General features: G+C 36.2%; 5 protein-coding genes across 6 annotated transcripts in view; 3 read left to right on the top strand and 2 right to left on the bottom strand.

The window, feature by feature from the left end:
- Positions 1-1473: 1473 nt before the first annotated feature.
- LOC105263039 (dual specificity protein phosphatase 19) lies at positions 1474-2004 on the bottom strand. The gene has a single exon (XM_011298995.1). The coding sequence runs from the start codon at positions 1981-1983 to the stop codon at positions 1507-1509; it is 477 nt and encodes a 158-aa protein (XP_011297297.1). The 5' UTR covers positions 1984-2004; the 3' UTR covers positions 1474-1506.
- Positions 2005-2237: 233 nt separating this feature from the next.
- Positions 2238-4515, bottom strand: LOC105263038 (tRNA pseudouridine synthase-like 1). Its single transcript, XM_011298994.1, has 4 exons — positions 4217-4515; positions 3784-3915; positions 3219-3500; positions 2238-2734 (listed from the first exon to the last, which is right to left on the bottom strand). The coding sequence occupies exons 1-4, from the start codon at positions 4261-4263 to the stop codon at positions 2254-2256; spliced, it is 942 nt and encodes a 313-aa protein (XP_011297296.1). The 5' UTR covers positions 4264-4515; the 3' UTR covers positions 2238-2253.
- A 467-nt stretch (positions 4516-4982) lies between these two features.
- On the top strand, positions 4983-7712 carry LOC105263036 (UDP-glucuronosyltransferase 2B14). Its single transcript, XM_011298992.1, has 5 exons — positions 4983-5488; positions 6076-6495; positions 6561-6789; positions 6885-7110; positions 7211-7712. Exons 1-5 carry the CDS (start codon positions 5084-5086, stop codon positions 7491-7493), a joined length of 1563 nt encoding a protein of 520 aa, XP_011297294.1. The 5' UTR covers positions 4983-5083; the 3' UTR covers positions 7494-7712.
- LOC105263037 (UDP-glucuronosyltransferase 2B31-like) lies at positions 7701-11144 on the top strand. Its single transcript, XM_011298993.1, has 5 exons — positions 7701-8118; positions 9436-9855; positions 9921-10149; positions 10245-10470; positions 10571-11144. Exons 1-5 carry the CDS (start codon positions 7711-7713, stop codon positions 10851-10853), a joined length of 1566 nt encoding a protein of 521 aa, XP_011297295.1. The 5' UTR covers positions 7701-7710; the 3' UTR covers positions 10854-11144.
- Positions 11145-11186: 42 nt separating this feature from the next.
- The window catches only part of LOC105263035 (UDP-glucuronosyltransferase 1-9), a 13125-nt gene continuing 8697 nt past the window's right edge, over positions 11187-15614 (top strand). Inside the window, exons 1-3 of one of the 2 annotated variants that reach the window (XM_011298990.1) lie at positions 11187-11288; positions 11833-12252; positions 14932-15351. In XM_011298990.1, the coding sequence (XP_011297292.1) occupies positions 11845-12252; positions 14932-15351 (828 nt within the window). In that variant the 5' untranslated portion in view covers positions 11187-11288; positions 11833-11844. The remainder of the gene's footprint in view (positions 11289-11832; positions 12253-14931; positions 15352-15614) is intronic. The other variant, XM_011298991.1, reaches the window with a different exon arrangement.

Below are 15614 nucleotides of genomic sequence, written 5' to 3'. Positions count from 1 at the left end.
AACGCTGCTGCACATCTGAATTAATGACCCTGGCCACTCAATTGGACATCGAATGATTTTTGCTATAGAAAAACCAGACATCTCGTTTATTTACTCTTCAATTGAAATTTGATGATTGTCAGATATTTTTCTCGCCTGTTCATGTATCTGTAGTAAAAATGCAATGGAATTATTTTCCCAAATGCCTTTTCTCTACAGATATATTGTACTTAAGACTGTGGCTTCGACGTTGGAAAATCCCTCGTGGCATTATATTATATTTCTCTTGTTTGTTGAAATTAATTTTCCTCGAGCAACGAATTTTTTTGTACATAAAATTGCATTTTTCCCTTTTTGTTATTATTTTTGTGGAATTATTTTGTTCTACTTTTGTTTTCGAGAGCCTTTTGTATTTATTATTGAGAAAATTTATGGAAAAACCACAAGATGAATTGAAACATGAAATAATCATTGTACTGATAAAATCGCATACGTCTAATGAGGCCAACTAGTTGATAAAATAATGACTAAAAGAGAAAAAGAAGTGAGAGAGATCGACAAAAAAAATTAAAGAAAATTATGATAATCTACTTATTCTGTTAAAAAGTGCCTTGTCTATTTTCTTCGAGGACAGCTCATTTTTTCAATTGTTGGAGGAATGTGAATATTAGTAATTATGTATATGGATATATATTATATAATTGATTACATAAATGAAATATTCACCGTGTACTAAGTAACGAATAATACTAATGGCGACAGGAGAAAAGGTGAAAATGAAAAAAAAAAAAATGCTCTTCAAGTAGCCAACATATGCCGAATATTATGAATGAGAAATTAATGAATTAAATGAACAATAGGTTTTATTAATCATGAGAGATTGTGTACGTGTGCATGTGAAGGTGAATAATGATAGAATCCCAATGGGAAAATTGATAGATTAAAAATTTTTGTCATAATGATCAAGTGTATTCTAAGGTATTTTCTAGATTTTCAGCCAATTTTTATAAGCCTAATGAAACGACCTACGTTCCACCATCATGGGATTAATTAACTGATCGATCAATCAAAGAATTGATTGTAGGAGTGATCGCTGAAATTATTCGCTGAGAATATCAAATGTGCACGAGAGGAGATGAAAAATTTTATCAATTTTTTAAGTAATTTCGTATAGAACTGTAATTATTATACATAATATAAATATGATGTAATGGTGGATTACTGTAAGCTGGCAATTATCATAAAATTAATCATGAGAACTATTATAATACTAGTATAATGTCGATACGAGTAAATAAATCAATCAACTGTTGTTAAACAATTATCAGATTTATTGTTCAATATCAGTCCCTCAAATTTAATTATTTGATTTTTTATAACAATAAAATTCCAACCAGTGGATTGAAGAATGAAAAAAAAATTCCAAGGTGAAATAATTTTTCCATTTTATTACTTTCTTATAGTTTTATTATTTTGTTTAATTTATTACATTCGTTTAAACTATTTTATAATAATTTTTATCTATTTTTAGTATTTTTCTTCGGTCTTTTTCTTTTCCATGTCCTTTAACTGTTTAATAAATCCCTCATTGGGTCTTGCACAAGGTCTCACACTTCTCACTTTGTTGAATGCCTCGGGGAAACTCATGCCCTCCTCCATCAGATAAGCAATTGCAACAGTGGCAGATCGTGAGACTCCAGCATTGCAGTGCACCAGAATATTACCTCGACGATTTCTAATCACTTCGAGGCAATTATCCATGGCCTCCAGGATTCCGAACTCCGGAACATCGAGCATATCAACGAAGGAGTAGGAAATTCCTTCGAATTTCACGTGCGGCTCGATTCCCAGACTCAAAATATTTCTGATTTCCAGGTTTTTTAAAATCTCCAGCGAGAAAACGGGATCTTGAGAGCTCAGGAACACCCCAGGTGCCACTTCAGCCACCTGCAGGTCTGGTTTTTCATCCACGACGAAGGCAAATCCCTCGCCTAACTTCTCCATCGCTTCTCCCTCTTTTATTTCAAATTTTTCACCCAAAAAATTCGTCAAAATCGTTTTTGTGGGTCTCAGGAATTTTTTTCGATTCGCGATTTGACTCGAGAAATCCATTTTTCTAATTAATATTATTTTCTATATTGGTCAACTTTTTGCCGTCTTATTTTGAAGATTGAGTTGAATAAAATTCATCAACAGTTCGAATTGTCTAAATTCTTGAGGATAAATTCAGTAGATTTATCAAAAGTTCTCGACTTTTCAGCAGAAAATTGACGATTAACTGAGTATTGAGTAGATTTTCCTCTTTGGTACTTCGGTATTGGGCACGTGAGGGATAATAAACTTCGTCTGCATCTCTTCCTCGTCATAATTAACGGATTTAAGATAGAGTCCCTGAGGAGGAGCCATCTGGAGTGCACTGATCCAGTGCTGGTTATTGGGCACTTGCAGCATGAATTTAATATCTCGTTCTGTGATGGTCCCAGAAGCTACTCCGATGAGGGCACCGACGATCCTCCGCACCTGATTGTAGAGGAAGGACTGGGCTGCGACATTTATCTGCCAGAAGGTGAAGTTTTCGGAGAGGGGATCCTGGGGCATCAACGAGGGAATCTCTTCGAGATTTAAAGTTGTCAGTGTTCGAACGTAACTTATCTCTCGATTCGTGCGGTTCTTCGCTGCGAAAGATTCGAAGTTCTTTCGGCCCAGGAACAGGGGAATCGCCCGGCGAAGAGCGTCGATATCTATATTTTCGCCTCTAGAAGAAATTTTTAATATTAATTAAACTCTAGAGCTAATTAAATACATTAATAGAGTTATATAATTCAGAATTCACAGATTTCATCTCACAAAAATGTCAATGAATCTGAAAGAGTATTGATTGTAGAAAAAAGAATTAAGAACCTTTTTTGTGGGAAATTTAATTAGCTACAACAAAAGTCTTGTAACTTTTTCCCCTGGAGCCAATAATTCTCGAGATAAATGACTAATTTAATTCGATAATGCGAAAATAAATGAGATGCGTCGAATTTTAAATCGATCAAATATCGATTATATTTCAAAAACTATGGATTTTAAGAGAAAACATGTAATGACCTTTCTCATGGGAAATTCAATCAGCTGCAAGAAATTCCCCTGACATTTTGACCTCAAATCGATAGTTTTCAGGATAAATGAATAATTAATAAAACCCAGATGTTCGACCTGTTTTTTTTTTAACTGAAATGATTTTATGAGCTCACCGCACATGCCAGGACCTCCCTAATTCAGCAATCGGTATCCTATTCTCATTATCCCTCTTGGCTATTCCAAAACGATACAGATATTCCCTCGACCGTGCAGATCTCCTCGCGTTGAACTCATCGGTAACAGGAAGAATTTTCGTCAGACGAATTTCATGTCCGCACCTCGCGAAATATAAATTCGATTTGCGAATTATTCTTTCCGTGTCGTAGATCGTCCCCTCCGGGTGCTCCAGGTCCACGTGGGCAGTGGAATTGAGAGCATGCACCCCTGCATCAGTTCTAAAAATATCTTCAATAATTTGTTCAAAGACATCTCTTAAATTTCGATTTGTTAATAATTTTATAATGGTGCATTTTCACTGTCTAAGGAATTTCTTATTGAGACTATTTAGTGAAGAGCAATTATTTTAATATATTCTCAGGATTTCTCAGGATTTCTCAGGATATATTTTCAGTCTTATTGTTGTTGAGCGACGATTAAACGTTAAAGCACCTGTCGTTTGATAGAAAAAAAAAAGAATGGATTGTTATACTCCAAAAAATGGAAAAAATTACCACTCACCTGCTGGATGTGTATACGACGGGTTTTTTTATACTCCTAGGTTGAATATTCGCATACAAACATGTCTCCAAAGCCCCTTGGATGGTATCAATGTCCATAAGTCTCTCACATCCAATTTGTTTAGCTGCTCCCCTATAAACCAAAAACTCTTTAAAAAAAACTCATCAAATTTCTGTTACCAAGTGGTAAACCAAAATGTAATTTTTTTCAAGCCCGGTTTTTCGCCGATTTCTCAAAATTACAAGAAGATAACGAAATTTTCATAAATACCTTTTTTTTAGCTCTCACCTTTATCTACAAAAAATGTTTATTCAAAAAAATCGCTATGTTCTTTCAATTCCGAGATATCGGCGAAAATATGGCTTTGAAAAAAATGCACTTGCCCGAGTTTGTCGCTCCGTTATTGATTTCTAATTAATAAAGTCATAATTACCTGTACCGAGTGCCAATATACGACAGATATATCAAATACCGAACCATTCTCCACGCCCCGTAAAAAATCCCTCTAATCCCAATAAAAAATTTTTGAAAAATAAACCAATGAATTCTGAGTCCAGAGGTCTTTCTCACGTGGGAAACATAACCTTTTTGAAAAATCACCCGAAATCAGTCGAATCCACTCGATTCATCCCGAGCTAGACTAAGACGCTCGGTAATTGACGGAAGATTTAATTTTTTTTCTTCAAATTATTTTAAAAACCAGACGTTATTGCGTCTTAATTTATCTACAATTCCCCCACATCTATTTTTATTCAATCCCACATAACGACCATTGCCCCTCATTATTCATTCATTAAAATGCAAAAAAAAAACATTACATATTCAATAAACAATAATCGCTCTGTTCAAATCGAATAAATCATTTAATACAGATTAATAAATTAAAAAATCGATTAATATAAAAAAAAGTCTGAAAATTGTAAAATTATCGTGATTATCATTCATATTTATAAAAAATAAATAAATATAAATAAATAATATAAATAAATTACATTGACAAGAACAACATAATAATATTAATAATAATAATAATAATAGTGACAATAATAATATTTATGATGTATAAATATTGATATTATGAGTATTAATTTTATAGAAACGTAATTTTTTAATTGGCTTTAATTTCATTATCAGTCATGAATAAAAAATATGCGATAACGTCTGAAAAATGAGTGAGAGTATCAACGATAACAAATAATCATTAAGATAATTTTCAATCGAGAGTGAAGATATAATTTCTTCAAGCTCATTCTAGTCTCGTCAATTACCCAGAAGTTCATTACGTTAATTGCGTTTAAACATGTTCCCCACACGATTGCTATTTTTTTTATTATTTATATCGGTAATTAATGAAAGGGCAAGTGCACTGCGAGCCCTCGCGATTTTTCCATTTCCCAGTAAAAGTCACGCGATCGGAATTCAGCATCTGTTCCAGGCGATGGCGCGGAGGGGTCACAGTGTCGATTTGGTTTCTCATTTTCCCAGGGATAAACCGATGGAAAATTATCGTGATATCAGTCTTCGGGGTATTCTGCCATCGATCCCCAATAGTACGACTTTTGATATGTTTCAATCATTTAATTTCCTCGGGATGAAGGACTTCGTGAGGATCGCAGGAGCTGAAACCTGTGACCTGCTGGAGCTTCCGGTTTTCCAGGAACTCATGATGACACCCCGGGGGACTTATGACGTCATTATTATTGAAGTGATTCTTTTTTTCGTTGATACTTTAAAAATCTATTCTATATTTAGATGCAATAAATATATAATTGAGTGACGCCACGACTAAATGAATTTGAAAAAAAGAAATCAGTTGGATAGTTTCTCAGATATTTGCAAAAAACTTTTCAAAAACAATCGCCGATATTAAGAAAACTGCTGCACCGATCGGGCTGAAAAGTACCGCAGATGAAGATCCTGTAAACTGACAAGATTTCAGATTTTTAGGGATTAATTTACCCCTTCATTATTTTTTTTTTGTAACAATTTACCATTTACACATATACACATGGGCCTCAAACTTCGTATTTTTAAGTTTCTAAGTTCGACGTAATTTCCAGGAAAAATGAGAAAATCGAAAAATCGAACGATTGCAATGCTTCCATTCGGAACAAACACAATATGTTAATTAGGCTATGAAAAATTTGGATATATATAACAATTCAATATTTGATATTTGATGTCATAGAAAGGATTTAGATATTCTTTTTTGTTTATTGGCTAAGTGAAAAATAATGAGATTTTAAATTTTCTCAAGTGGGTTATAATTATTTATTTATTTATGGATTTCAGTTATTTGTTGCTCCCTGTTATGTGGCGTTTGGAGAGAAATTGAATGCTCCAGTGGTGGGTGCTGTGACATCTAAATTGCCGGATTGGTTGTTCGACAGTTTTGGGAATCCCCTGAATCCCTCTTACATGGCGAGTTATTTTTCGAGTTCCACGCAACGCATGACGTTCTGGGAGAGACTACGGAACACTCTGCATGTTCAGAACACTCGTTTTCAGTTTGATTACTACATGACCGATCAGATTGCGCAGGTGGAGAAGCATTTTGCCAGGAGAATTTCGTCGCTCGATGAGTTGTACAAGGATGTAGCCTTAGTTCTGGTTAACGAGCACTTCAGCGTCAATGATATCAAGCCTACGACGCCGGACATCATCGACATCGGTGGACTCCATATTTATAATAATACTCAGCAACTGACAACTGTAAGAAAATAGCAGAAGATTATTTCCCTCGAACTGAAGGTGTTAATTTGTCAGATGAGTTTCAGGAGCTGCAGGATTGGTTGGACGAGAGCACTGAAGGCTGTGTATATTTTACATTTGGCTCAACCGTCAATTTCGAATCCTTCCCCAAAGAAGTACTGAGAATTTTCTATCGGTCCTTCGAGAGGATTGCACCAGTGCGAGTACTCATGAAAGGAGATCCCGAGGTTCATTCTAAAGATCTGTCAAAAAATGTTAAGATAGTACCGTGGGCTCCACAGATTGCTGTATTGAGTGAGTTCACAAGTCATTCTCACTGTTTTTTACAATTAAATTTATAGATATTTCGTTCAGTACAAAAATACACACACCAATTATATGCTCTCCAGAACATAAAAACGTCAAGGCATTCATAACTCACGGCGGCCTCCTGGGAACTCAGGAAGCTATCGCTTACAAAGTGCCACTGATCGGTATTCCCCTTTTTGGTGATCAATATCCGAACTTGCGAAACTATGCAAACCGAGGATTTGCAGTGGTTCTAGAACTGAAGGCCCTCACCGAGGATTCACTTACTGATGCGATAATTACTGTCCTGAGGGATCCAACATACAGGTTTGGCCAACAAAATTTCATAGAGTTGATAGCAACACCTCAATGAAAGAATTCTTTGAAGAATTCCTATTATTCCTACTAATATTCTGTGCACTTGCAGTGAAAACATAGCGAGAGTATCGGAACTCTTCTGGGATCGGCCAATGAATCCCCTGGACACAGCGATTTACTGGATTGAGTACGCAGCAAAACGTGGCCTAGTCTTGAAATCACCAGCGACTGAACTATCCTGGTGGAAGTTACACTTATTAGATGTTTACGGATTCATGTTGATATGCGCTCTCACTGTTCTATATGCAATCATCAAACTGACCACTCTGCTATGCAGTTGTGCCAGCAGAGTTCTTCCGAAGAAGGTCCCCAAATCCAAGAAGCACAACTAAGTAATTTCCCCCCTCTGATTTGCACAAATAAAACACCATATTAAAACGCGTAAATTCGTCCAGACAGAGATAAGCAGTATCTTTCTGATATTTGCCAATCCTAAAAGATATAATCCTCAAGTGCTCACACGAGTTGAACCAGTTGTACCTAAAAGTCATTGTATAAACTTCTGATTCTTTCGTTTGAGAAGAATCAGATAAATAAAAACCCTGTGGAATGTCTGGCATTACATCAATTTTCTTGTCGGCATTTCTATTAATTATTAACAATGAAAATGCAAGTGCCTTGAGAGTTCTCGCGATTTATCCATTTCCTGGTAAGAGTCATTCCATCGGAGCTGAACATCTCCTCGAGGAAATGACACACAGGGGTCACACTGTTGACGTGGTTTCCCATTTTCCCCGAGAAAAACCCATTCCCAATTATCGTGACATCAGCCTTCGAGGATTAGCCCCAGTTTTTGCGAATAGTGTGACATACGATAAAATTAGGCAGTACAATTTTATCCATCCGAGAGAATTTGTTGAACTGGCGGGAACTGGAGTCTGTGATTTGCTGGGTCAACCTGTTCTCCAGGAGTTGATGAAGACACCCAAGGGGACGTACGATGTCGTAATTGTTCATGTAATTATTTTTTTTTTTTTGGCTATCCTGCACGGAGGGAAATATTCAATAAGAATTACGTGTCGTTTCCATAATTCCGGAGCGAAATGTCGTTGTGGGAACTTTTACGGAACTGTCACGTCATTTCTATCTAAAGTCACGGAGTTTTTCTCCGGCGTTCCGTAATTTTTATCTGAATTATCTGTGAAAAATTACGATACCATCGCTTCAACTTTTCCAGTCGATTCCGTGATCGGTAAGCGAACTGAAAGTTCCGTAATTTTTACTAAATATTTCTTTCCGTGTGGTGGAGATGAGAGATAGATTCGATCAAATATTGTCTTGACATTTTTTGAGAGAAAATGAAAATGAAAGTTTGAACTTTCTGTGTTATGAAATACAATCCAAAAAATCGGAAAATGCACTTTTGACATGGGTCAATATATGTGTAGATATGCATAGAAATTTGTAAAAAGTTTTCTTTGAATTCTCCCGCCAAAAATGGATAGAATTCCCACGATTATACTATCTGTAAAATACGAGATTTGAATAGTATATTTCGTAACTAGCGCGGAAAGTTATTCTCTGTAAACGCGTAGCAGAAGAAACCAAAACCTCATTTCCTCTACCAACATTTTTCCATGACTTGACACATTCGCCTTTAAAATCGCCGAGGCATTGCGTAAAAGACAAAAACACGAGTGCGTTAATAAAGAGTTTAATTACAATTGCCTCATTATTCTCTTGAATTATATTAGTCATGATTTCGATGACTTAATTTTAACTGCAATCATTGGCTACAAAATTGAAATCAAATGGAGTCATTTGAAATCGTAAAGTCATTGGTTCTGAAGCTTGAAGTCACTGAAATAACGTCCCCCTTGCAATTACCGGAATCATTACTGAATTCATTTGAAGTCGACTTCAAAATGAAGTGGTTGCGTCACTCAATTCGGGAGTGACCGCCTCGACCGTGACTCTTTGATAATGTGCTCCAGATGTCATACCAATCAAGATATGCGAAAGTGTATCGGCCAAGTGGACGTTTTATCAGTGTGACGTCACAGGCCGATGCTATCGCATATTAATATATTAATATAATATATTAATATAATATACACGACACAACTACCCCACAAATGTGGTTAAATTTTTTTTACGATCTACAATCGTTCGGCTGCGGCTTCAGAAGTGCATCTGAGTGCCATGGTACTGACATGGATATCACTATTTTCGGGGAATCCCCCATATAAGCACTAAATATTGAATATAATCAGTAATATAATAAATTATGTGAAAAATACAACCTACATTTTGAAATATTCAAATTGTTTTCAGTTATTTTTGGCTCACTGTTTCATTGGATTTGGAGAGAAATTAAATGCTCCAGTGGTGGGTGTTGTGACGTCGAAATTGCCGGATTGGATGTTCGATGCTTTTGCAAATCCCCTAAATCCTTCCTACATGCCGAGTTTTTTTTCAAGTTCCACTCAACGGATGACATTCTGGGAAAGACTGCGGAATACTGTTGTCACTAATAGATTCCGTCTTCAACTCTGTTATTATATGGAGGCTGAGAGTCAGCAGGTGGAGAGGTATTTTAGCAGGAAAATTTCATCGCTGGATGAGTTGTACAAGGATGTAGCCTTAGTTCTGGTTAACGAGCACTTCAGCGTCAATGATATCAAGCCTGCGACACCGGACATCATCGACGTCGGTGGACTCCATATTTATAATAATACTCAGCAACTGACAACTGTAAGAGAATAGCAGAAGATTATTTCCCTCGAATTGAAGATGTTAATTTGTCAGATGAGTTTCAGGAGCTGCGGGATTGGTTGGACGAGAGCACTGAAGGCTGTGTATATTTTACATTCGGCTCAACCGTCAATTTCGAATCCTTCCCCGAAGAAGTACTGAGAATTTTCTATCGGTCCTTCGAGAGGATTGCACCAGTGCGAGTACTCATGAGAGGAGATCCTGAGTTTCATTCTAAAGATTTGTCGAAAAATGTTAAGATAGTACCGTGGGCTCCACAGATTGCTGTATTGAGTGAGTTCACAAGTCATTCTCACTGTTTTTTACAATTAAATTTATAGATATTTCGTTCAGTACAAAAATACACAAACCAATTATATGCTCTCCAGAACATAAAAACGTCAAGGCATTCATAACTCACGGCGGCCTCCTGGGAACTCAGGAAGCTATCGCTTACAAAGTGCCACTGATCGGTATTCCCCTTTTTGCTGATCAATATACGAACTTGCGAAACTATGCAAACCGAGGATTTGCAGTGGTTCTAGAACTGAAGGCCCTCACCGAGGATTCACTTACTGATGCGATAATTACTGTCCTGAGGGATCCAACATACAGGTTTGGCCAACAAAATTTTATAGAGTTGATAGCAACACCTCAATGAAAGAATTCTTTGAAGAATTCCTATTATTCCTACTAATATTCTGTGCACTTGCAGTGAAAACATAGCGAGAGTATCGGAGCTCTTCTGGGATCGGCCAATGAATCCCCTGGACACAGCGATTTACTGGATTGAGTACGCAGCAAAACGTGGCCCAGTCTTGAAATCACCAGCGTCTGAACTATCCTGGTGGAAATTCCACTTATTAGATGTTTACGGATTTATGTTGATGTGCGCTCTCACTATTCTATGTGCAATCATCAAACTGATCACTCTGCTACGCAGTCGTGCCAGCAGAGTTCTTCCGAAGAAGGTCCCCAAATCCAAGAAGCACAACTAAATAATTTCCTCCTTAAATCCATAAATCCCCAATTTCATTTAAATAAAACAACACAACCACGAGATTGATTTGACAATTACATCGTCGACTCCAAATCGATTACATGCCTTCCTCTGCCCAATTCATATCTAATTAGAAATATTTGGATTACCCTCAGTTTTATCAGAAGATCTTGAGACTAGAAAATTGTTTCTTCAACAATAAATGGATAATTGAAGACAAAATGACGTCCACCTGTGCCCTATTCTATTTGACCTTGAGATCAAATTTTTTGCTTGAATGACCTTGAGAACCGCTCGTCTCGGCCAGAGAACCACTGGGCCACGTCACACGAGATACCACATACCAGCAATTTACAAATACTAGTTCAGTTGAGTAACAAACAGCAGCGAGAGCTGCTCACGAATTTATCCTCTCGTCGCCACTTGACATCAAGTATGGAAAAATTTCATCATAAACTTCGCACTGTCTAATAAATTCTAATAAAATTCAAAACTCTGACAGGATCTATTGAAATCTTATTAAATCATCAATTCTATTTGTTTATCGGACAATTCAATTAGATTAAAAATTGCGCAATGTGCACCGCGTGTTCTGACGGCCAATCGCTGATGTAAAAATATTCAGAGATCTTTATTTTTTATTACTGTTATTATTCTGCTGAGATTTCTCCTGCAGGAATTTATGAAACTAATCTTTCTATTCCATTTGAGACATTTGCGCTGAAGAAAATTTGTGTTTCGGGGAAAACTAATAAATAATTTAAAAAAACAAATAGAATTCTTTGGAGAAAGTGATCTAACTAATTAATTAAGTACTCAGTAATTTATTTCAATTTTTTTTCATTGATTGACGAATTGAAGAATTAGTTTAACATTTTTTTATTGAAAAGAAAAATAATAAATTTCAGTTTTTACAAGTCGACGTGAATTTTATAAAAAATTGATCTGTGTTGTTTTTTCTACATAAAATTTATAAGAACTCTGTGAAGATGACGTTCCTGCGGGCTCTGCTGCTCCTGGGGGGAGTGTTAATCCTGCAAACCCAGGGCACAAGTGCCTTGAGAGTTCTAGGGGTTTTTCCTCTCCCAGGAAAGAGTCACTTCATCCTGGCGGAGAACCTCCTGAAGGAAATGGCAAGACGTGGACACAGTGTCGACATGGTCTCCCATTTCCCCACAAAAAACCCCATCCCGAATTACCGGGATATCAGCCTCCGGGGATCTTTGCCGATTGCTGTGAATAATATATCCTTCGAGGAAACCAGGACGTTCAGTGGTTTCTCCATGGCCTTCTTCGTCAGGCACACTGGAACTCAAATTTGCGAACTCCTTGGAACCCCTTACCTGGAGGAACTCCTCAGGACCCCCAAAGGAACGTACGATGTTATCATTGTCGAAGTAATTATTATTTACAATGTTTTTTGATATTTATTTTCTCAATTCTATTAAAAAATTGTGAATGAAGTGCTTTTTTTTTCGAGATCGGTTTTTCATAGATTTTTGGAACGTCAAGGAAAATATAGTATATTTCGTAACAAGTGCGGAAAGCGATCTTTGTCATTTTGAAATGTGGTATAATACCACATGCGAAAATGAGTTTTCTGCACGAGTTGCGAACAATATTTTTCATCACACTGTGCGGGAAAGTTACCTTTAAGGCAAATGGAGCGTGTCTGAAATAGAAATTTATAGTACAAGGGCTGAAAAGCTCTGACAACGTATTTTATCAAAATCCGGGCCGACAGCGCGGATCCTAATTACACATGTTAATGAAATACTTTTCATGCCGTGTGGCATATGTTACTTTATGTTACGAGGCCCAACTAACCGAGTAATTTCTTAGCACTAGGGAGGTAAGTGGTCTCTTATCGGCTTTCTTTTCACTAACGATGAACCTCAAAGATGTCTGATAAGATGTCTATGAAAATATAATTTTTATCACCATGTGCCGAAAAGTAACTTTATGTCACTCGGCCCGACCTACCCCGTACTTTTATTACCCTAGGGAGGTAAGTGGCCTCTTATCGCATTTCTTTTCACTTACGATTAACCTCAAAGATATCTATGAAAATATAATTTTCATCACCATGAGCCGAAAAGTAACTTTATGTCACTCGACGCACCCTAACGTCGTCCTTTTATTGCCCTAGGGTGGTAAGTGATAAATGAAAAGAAAGGCAATAAGCGGCCACTAAAATTCCATTCGGCCATCACCTCATACAATTCCCAGCTCCGCGCAAAACCTCAGTACCTTACGAAACACATTTTTTTGTAGCTGTCATACTTTTCTATAAAAAATGACCTTGAAATAATTAACTCAGCCTATATACCACTTCGCTACTGAATTGTTGAACACTGAAGAGACAATTCTATTTTGGAATACTGTTTAATCAATATAATTATAATATCTTGATATAATAATTAGTAATTAATTACTATTAATTATAGTTTGAATTCCTGTTAAAATTCTCTGAAAATTATTCTAAAATCGTCATGAAATCGTGGAAAACACAATTCAATATTCGATAACCAAAAATCAATTAATCATAATTCTATTATGTTAGAACTTTTCTCTTTACATTTTTTTCTATTCAAATTATTGACTGCTGATACTTAAAGATTTGAAATGCATGAAATTTCTAGAGAGTTCCAACAGCAATTCAACAGATTTGTATAAAAGCCGCTAGATTTTTCTATTAATCTATTTTGTTATTGTCCAGATCTTGAAAGAGAATAGAAAATTGTAGATATGGACACGTGACAAATCAGTAATTTTGGATACAAAATGCAGTTGTTGAGTTATCATTGATAATTATCTCCGTGTTGTCTTTTTGAAAGATAAGATAATTAACGCATTTACAGACAGTTGTTAACACGGCGGGGATTAAATAATAATGTAACAATGTTTTGAATTTATCTGCGCGGAATTGTAAACGTCTACTCTTCACATTTCATGCGCAATAATTTGTCTTTCTAATTATCGTGATGACTCGTTTATTATCCGGAATAAATTATCGGGTTATGTAAAATCAGCGTCGGGTTTATCGATGAGATTTTTCCATTGTGATTAATATAATTGTGTTGATACAGGCGTATCTCGGGTGTGAAGGAAGATAGGAAAAATTTCTATAAGACATTACTTGGTGGAAATTTGATTCTCTCCAAAAAAATCTTATGACATTTCCCCGTCAAATTTCTCGTTCCCGAGATATAGACCGTAAAACCCAGAATTTCGTGATTTTTCTGCAACAGGTCAATTTAACTATCTCAATTGATGCAAGTATATCTAAAAATCGAGTGATAATAGAAAAAATGTTGTGAGACATTTTTTCTAGAGCATTTAATTTTCTCCAAAAAATCCTTATGACATTTTCCCGTCAAATTTCTTGTTCCCGAGATATAGACCGTAAAACCCAGAATTTCGTGATTTTTCTGCAACAGGTGAATTTAACTATCTCAATTGATGCGAGTATATCTAAAAAACGAGTGATAATAGAAAAAATGTTGTAAGACATTTATTCTAGAGCATCTAATTTTCTTCAAAAAATCCTTATGACATTTTCGCGTCAGACCCCGCGTTGTCAAGATATAGACTGAAAAGCAGAAATTTCCACATTCGTCTTTAACAGTTCGACCAAAATATTTTTTGAAATTTGAGTTTATCTCAAGAAGGGCTTAATCTACGGCAAAATTATATCCGAAATTTCATGTTGGAAATTGAATTATCTACAAAAAATCCTTACAATGTTTTTCGAAGAAGCAGCCCGGAAATATACTATCAAATTGAAATTATTGATTCACAAAAACACGTATATTTTATCGTAAAAATTTTTCACAAAAACTTGTTACCGATTCGAAAACTTTTACTAGTAATTTCATCGTAGAATAACGATGGAATCAATTTTATTCCAATTTTTGAATCTCGAAAATTAAATGGAATATTTAAAATTTTGAAAAAAGACCAATCGGCACCTAATGGATTTGTAAAATCGAGTCTCAAGTCCAGGACCGGTGATCTTAAAAAGATCGATCCCGTATCAAAAAAGCCGATGTCACTAAAATAATTTTCTTCTCCAGTTATTCACAGCTCAATGTTACATCGCCCTAGGAAAACACTTGGATGCCCCAGTGGTGGGTCTTGTGGCGTCAAAAATGCACGACTGGTTGTTCGATCCATTTGCAAATCCCCTGAACCCTTCCTACATGCCGAGCCTATTCTCAAGTTTCTCCCAGCGGATGACCTTTTGGGAGAGACTGACAAACACATTCGTAATGAACGTAATCGGCCTCCAGATCAATTATTACTTGAACGAGCAAATCGAGTACGTGGAGAAGAACTTCAACCGGCGAATATCGTCCATCAACGATCTCTATAATGATGTATCTCTCCTCCTCGTCAACGAGCACTTCAGCATCAATGAGATTAAACCGGCAACACCTGATGTCATCGACGTGGGGGGCCTTCATGTCCATGACGATGACCAGATGGTCACGCCGGTGAGGAACATCATGATTTATTGCTTTAGTATTCATGACTGACACGAGTTAATCAATAATCAAGTCGTAGAACGTACGGAATGAGAATTCTTGAGAAGGAAAAACGAGAAAAAAACGTAAATGTTTCATACAAAGTTAAGGATGTTCTGCTATTATTTTGTTATTTTTCTTTTTTTTCTGAGATTTATTGAAAACTATTGGCATCGCGATATGAAAATATAGCATGTGCCTGTTCCATCATGATTGACCTTTTCATAAAGTTT

The sequence above is a fragment of the Fopius arisanus genome, unplaced genomic scaffold (genome assembly GCF_000806365.1).
Source record: "Fopius arisanus strain USDA-PBARC FA_bdor unplaced genomic scaffold, ASM80636v1 scaffold00012, whole genome shotgun sequence".
In the NCBI taxonomy this organism is placed as follows: Eukaryota; Metazoa; Arthropoda; class Insecta; order Hymenoptera; family Braconidae; genus Fopius; species Fopius arisanus.
The sequence above is the reverse complement of the archived record's forward strand: the minus strand, read 5'-3'. Positions and strand labels throughout refer to the sequence as shown.